Raw genomic sequence first — 7,500 nt, forward strand, 5'->3', positions numbered from 1 at the left:
TGTAACTCCCGGTATCGTACCCTGAACCCCAGCAGCACCCCGTTTATCTGCTTCTCAGCAGGCGGCTGGAAGGGGGATCCATCACATTTATTTATAAAGACCTTTATATATCCACGGTCCTACATCAACACAGTGTTTTACAGTAAACCCAGCCTAGACCACCAGACTTAAAAACAACACAAGGAAACTACCTAGAAGAGAGAAAACTGCACCTTACAAATGTACCACTTACCTCCCATCGGACCAGCACCGACGTGGTGGTGTGGGGTGTAACAGAGAGGATTGTGGGAGCTTTGTCTGGGGCTGTGTGGAGACAGATATAGGGGTATCGTTGAACTGGTGGACTGTATGAACACGCACGCACGCACACGCACACACACACACAAACACACACACACACACACACACACACACACACACACACACACACACACACACACACACTAGGGCTATTGTGTCAACAAGCACAAGCAGTGTGATTCTCTGACGCTCCGTATGAGAGAGAGAGAGAGAGACAGCAATGAGAGACAGTAATCAGAGAGACAGAAATGGCTGCCTAGTGAGGAGGACTGTCTGTCTCCCAGTACAGTGGAGTGACTAGACACAGGTCTCAAGAGGATAACCCAGCGAAAACAGCATTGAAGCAACATGAACCTGGGTTCAAATAGTTGACAGTTTGGCTCAATGAAACCAACAAAATAGTTCCTAATTTGAAAAACTATCTGGCACTACAGGCAGACTTAAACAAACTCTCAAAACCCTGTCCATCTGGCACCACAGGCAGACTTAAACAAACTCTCAAAACCCTGTCCACCTGGCACTTCAGGCAGACTTAAACTCTCAAAACCCTGTCCACCTGGCACTTCAGGCAGACTTAAACAAACTCTCAAAACCCTGTCCACCTGGCACTACAGGCAGACTTAAACAAACTCTCAAAACCCTGTCCACCTGGCACTACAGGCAGACTTAAACAAACTCTCAAAACCCTGTCCATCTGGCACTACAGGCAGACTTAAACAAACTCTCAAAACCCTGTCCACCTGGCACTACAGGCAGACTTAAACAAACTCTCAAAACCCTGTCCATCTGGCACTACAGGCAGACTTAAACAAACTCTCAAAATATTTACAAGATTGGAAAAAGGTTTGGGAAAGCGAGTTTGCTGGGCTACGGAGTCAGTCAGTGTCATTTCCATGATGTCCTTACCGTCCTGCAGTGTGGTGACAGCCTCACTCTCCTGGCTGTACTCACTGTCCCCGATGTCGTTGGTGGCTTTCACTCTGAACTGGTAGGAGGTGAACGGCTTGAGGCTGGCAGGAGAGAATGTCCCCTGTCAGTTAACTTGTCTTCAACCTAGAGTTATCCTAGACATACTAGATAGTGTGGTAACACTGTGTTTAAAGGCTGCCTACATAAACACATTCATAACCCCACATAACACATTCATAACCCTACATAACACATTCATAACCCCACATAACACATTCATAACCCTACATAACACATTCATAACCCTACATAACACATTCATAACCCCACATAACACATTCATAACCCTACATAACACATTCATAACCCTACATAACACATTCATAACCCCACATAACACATTCATAACCCTACATAAACACATTCATAACCCTACATAACACATTCATAACCCTACATAACACATTCATAACTCTACATAACACATTCATAACCCTACATAACACATTCATAACCCCACATAACACATTCATAACCCTACATAACACATTCATAACCCTACATAACACATTCATAACCCTACATAACACATTCATAACCCTACATAACACATTCATAACCCCACATAACACATTCATAACCCTACATAACACATTCATAACCCTACATAACACATTCAAAACCCCACATAACACATTCATAACCCTACATAACACATTCATAACCCTACATAACACATTCATAACCCCACATAACACATTCATAACCCCACATAACACATTCATAACCCTACATAACACATTCATAACCCTACATAACACATTCATAACCCTACATAACACATTCATAACCCTACATAACACATTCATAACCCTACATAACACATTCATAACCCTACATAACACATTCATAACCCCACATAACACATTCATAACCCTACATAACACATTCATAACCCTACATAACACATTCAAAACCCTACATAACACATTCATAACCCCACATAACACATTCATAACCCTACATAACACATTCATAACCCTACATAACACATTCATAACCCTACATAACACATTCATAACCCTACATAACACATTCATAACTCTACATAACACATTCATAACCCTACATAACACATTCATAACCCTACATAACACATTCATAACTCTACATAACAAATTCATAACGCTACATAACACATTCATAACCCCACATAACACATTCATAACCCTACATAAACACATTCATAACCCCACATAACACATTCATAACCCTACATAACACATTCATAACCCTACATAACACATTCATAACCCCACATAACACATTCATAACCCTACATAAACACATTCATAACCCTACATAACACATTCATAACCCTACATAACACATTCATAACCCCACATAACACATTCATAACCCTACATAACACATTCATAACCCTACATAAACACATTCATAACCCTACATAACACATTCATAACCCTACATAAACACATTCATAACCCTACATAACACATTCATTACCCTACATAACACATTCATAACCCTACATAACACATTCATAACCCCACATAACACATTCATAACCCCACATAACACATTCATAACCCTACATAAACACATTCATAACCCTACATAACACATTCATTACCCTACATAACACATTCATTACCCTACATAACACATTCATAACCCTACATAACACATTCATAACCCCACATAACACATTCATAACCCCACATAACACATTCATAACCCTACATAACACATTCATAACCCCACATAACACATTCATAACCCCACATAACACATTCATAACCCTACATAACACATTCATAACCCCACATAACACATTCATAACCCTACATAACACATTCATAACCCTACATAACACATTCACAACCCCACATAACACATTCATAACCCTACATAACACATTCATAACCCCACATAACACATTCATTACCCTACATAACACATTCATAACCCTACATAACACATTCATAACCCCACATAACACATTCATAACCCCACATAACACATTCATAACCCCACATAACACATTCATAACCCCACATAACACATTCATAACCCTACATAACACATGCATAACCCTACATAACACATTCATAACCCCACATAACACATTCATTACCCTACATAACACATTCATAACCCTACATAACACATTCATAACCCCACATAACACATTCATAACCCTACATAACACATTCATAGCCCTACATAACACATTCATAACCCTACATAACACATTCATAACCCTACATAACACATTCACAACCCCACATAACACATTCATAACCCTACATAACACATTCATAACCCTACATAACACATTCATAACCCTACATAACACATTCATAACCCTACATAACACATTCATAACCCTACATAACACATTCATAACCCCACATAACACATTCATAACCCTACATAAACACATTCATAACCCTACATAACACATTCATAACACTACATAACACATTCATAACCCTACATAACACATTCATAACCCTACATAACACATTCATAACCCTACATAACACATTCATAACTCTACATAAACACATTCATAACCCTACATAACACATTCATAACCCTACATAACACATTCATAACCCTACATAACACATTCATAACCCTACATAACACATTCATAACCCTACATAACACATTCATAACCCTACATAAACACATTCATAACCCTACATAAACACATTCATAACCCTACATAACACATTCATAACCCTACATAACACATTCATAACCCCACATAACACATTCATAACCCTACATAACACATTCATAACTCTACATAACACATTCATAACCCCACATAACACATTCATAACCCTACATAACACATTCATAACCCTACATAACACATTCACAACCCCACATAACACATTCATAACCCTACATAACACATTCATAACCCTACATAACACATTCATAACCCTACATAACACATTCATAACCCTACATAACACATTCATAACCCTACATAACACATTCATAACCCCACATAACACATTCATAACCCTACATAAACACATTCATAACCCTACATAACACATTCATAACACTACATAACACATTCATAACCCTACATAACACATTCATAACCCTACATAACACATTCATAACCCTACATAACACATTCATAACTCTACATAAACACATTCATAACCCTACATAACACATTCATAACCCTACATAACACATTCATAACCCTACATAACACATTCATAACCCTACATAACACATTCATAACCCTACATAAACACATTCATAACCCTACATAACACATTCATAACCCTACATAACACATTCATAACCCCACATAACACATTCATAACCCTACATAACACATTCATAACTCTACATAACACATTCATAACCCCACATAACACATTCATAACCCTACATAACACATTCATAACCCTACATAACACATTCATAACCCTACATAAACACATTCATAACCCTACATAACACATTCATAACCCTACATAACACATTCATAACCCTACATAACACATTCATAACCCTACATAACACATTCATAACCCTACATAACACATTCATAACCCCACATAACACATTCACAACCCTACATAACACATTCATAACCCCACATAACACATTCATAACCCCACATAACACATTCACAACCCTACATAACACATTCATAACCCTACATAACACATTCACAACCCCACATAACACATTCATAACCCCACATAACACATTCACAACCCTACATAACACATTCATAACCCTACATAACACATTCATAACTCTACATAACACATTCATAACCCTACATAAACACATTCATAACTCTACATAACACATTCATAACCCTACATAACACATTCATAACCCCACATAACACATTCATAACCCTACATAACACATTCATAACCCTACATAACACATTCATAACCCCACATAACACATTCATAACCCTACATAACACATTCATAACCCTACATAACACATTCATAACCCCACATAACACATTCATAACCCTACATAACACATTCATAACCCCACATAACACATTCATAACCCCACATAACACATTCATAACCCTACATAACACATTCATAACCCTACATAACACATTCATAACCCTACATAACACATTCATAACCCCACATAACACATTCATAACCCTACATAACACATTCATAACCCCACATAACACATTCATTACCCCACATAACACATTCATAACCCTACATAACACATTCATAACCCTACATAACACATTCATAACCCTACATAACACATTCATAACCCTACATAACACATTCATAACCCTACATAACACAATCATAACCCCACATAACACATTCATAACCCCACATAACACATTCATAACCCTACATAACACATTCATAACCCTACATAACACATTCATAACCCCACATAACACATTCATAACCCTACATAACACATTCAGAACCCCACATAACACATTCATAACCCCACATAACACATTCATAACCCTACATAACACATTCATAACCCTACATAACACATTCATAACCCTACATAACACATTCATAACCCTACATAACACATTCATAACCCTACATAACACATTCATAACCCCACATAACACATTCATAACCCTACATAACACATTCATAACCCCACATAACACATTCATAACCCCACATAACACATTCATAACCCTACATAACACATTCATAACCCTACATAACACATTCATAACCCTACATAACACATTCATAACCCTACATAACACATTCATAACCCTACATAACACATTCATAACCCCACATAACACATTCATAACCCCACATAACACATTCATAACCCTACATAACACATTCATAACCCTACATAACACATTCATAACCCTACATAACACATTCATAACCCTACATAACACATTCATAACCCCACATAACACATTCATAACCCCACATAACACATTCATAACCATACATAACACATTCATAACTCTACATAAACACATTCATAACCCTACATAACACATTCATAACCCCACATAACACATTCATAACCCTACATAACACATTCATAACCCCACATAACACATTCATAACCCTACATAACACATTCATAACACATCATTACCCATACATAACACATTCATTACCATACATAACACATTCATTACCATACATAACACATCCATAACCCCACATAACACATTCATAACCCTACATAAACAGTCTTTTAAATGTGAATAAGGTCTCTCTGCCCTCTGACCTACACTAGATAGGGTACTAGGTATTGTGCTAGGTAGTGCATTAGGTAGGGTACTAGGTAGGGTGTGTACTGTACCTGTCCACTATGTAGGAGCTGGCCTCGTGGTTGACCGATGCAGAGTGGACAGTCCAGTTACTGTCTGGTAGCTCTCTGTACTGCACCGTGTAGTATCGGACAGGTGACAGGCCGTCGCTACCTGGTTCCCATGACAACATCACGCTGCGCGCCTGCACGTCCTCCTGGGGCACTGTGGGACGGCTGGTTGGCTGGGGCCGCGCTGAGGGGGCGGGGCAAACACACACTGTCAATCACCGTTCCCATACATAACCGCAATGACCGTAATAAATCAGTAAATCAATGAATGAATAAATTAATAAATATATGCAAATAACTAGATGCGAAAATACAAATATAAATAAATAAAAACAGGAATAAATAAACACATGAAAACACAAATAATATGTCAAATAATAAATAAAAGATGTAAATAATTGAAAGCTACATTATGTTTGCACTATTTCCTCCCCAGTCGGGTCAGAACCTACCTCTCTTCTCTGTCGTGACCTTCAGGGCCTCTACAGCCTCCCCCCAGCACTATTTCCTCCCCAGTCGGGTCAGTACCTACCTCTCTTCTCTGTCGTGACCTTCAGGGCCTCTGCAGCCTCCCGCCCAGCACTATTTCCTCCCCAGTTGGGTCAGTACCTACCTCTCTTCTCTGTCGTGACCACTAGGGCCTCTGCAGCCTCCCCCCAGCCCTTGCGCGTCTGAGCGGTGAGGCGGAACACATAGACAGACTCTGGTTTCAGTCCAGATGCTGTATACTGTCGTGCACTGGGGCTCAGCACGTCCACAGTGGCTGCGTTGCTATTGGAGGTGTTCCGTCTGTGTGTGATCTGATAGGCTAGACCGGAGAGAGGAACAGGACGATTCAGTACGGGAAACGATCTGTTGACGACCTAATATGTTGAAATGTTGTTGATAAAGAACATGGACATA

General features: G+C 38.9%; 1 protein-coding gene across 2 annotated transcripts in view; it reads right to left on the reverse strand.

Annotated features, from left to right (window-relative positions):
* LOC110515716 (protein sidekick-2-like) overlaps positions 1 to 7,500 on the reverse strand; it is a 73,641-nt gene that overhangs the window by 56,792 nt on the left and 9,349 nt on the right. For both annotated transcript variants that reach the window (XM_036973277.1, XM_036973276.1), the window contains 5 exons: positions 7,211 to 7,405; positions 6,580 to 6,781; positions 1,207 to 1,310; positions 233 to 303; positions 1 to 65 (listed from right to left, as the gene is read on the reverse strand). The exon at positions 1 to 65 is cut by the window's left edge and continues 71 nt beyond it. In XM_036973277.1, coding sequence (XP_036829172.1) covers positions 1 to 65; positions 233 to 303; positions 1,207 to 1,310; positions 6,580 to 6,781; positions 7,211 to 7,405 — 637 coding nt within the window. The remainder of the gene's footprint in view (positions 66 to 232; positions 304 to 1,206; positions 1,311 to 6,579; positions 6,782 to 7,210; positions 7,406 to 7,500) is intronic.

The sequence above is a fragment of the Oncorhynchus mykiss genome, unplaced genomic scaffold (assembly GCF_013265735.2).
Source record: "Oncorhynchus mykiss isolate Arlee unplaced genomic scaffold, USDA_OmykA_1.1 un_scaffold_227, whole genome shotgun sequence".
Lineage (NCBI taxonomy): Eukaryota > Metazoa > Chordata > Actinopteri > Salmoniformes > Salmonidae > Oncorhynchus > Oncorhynchus mykiss.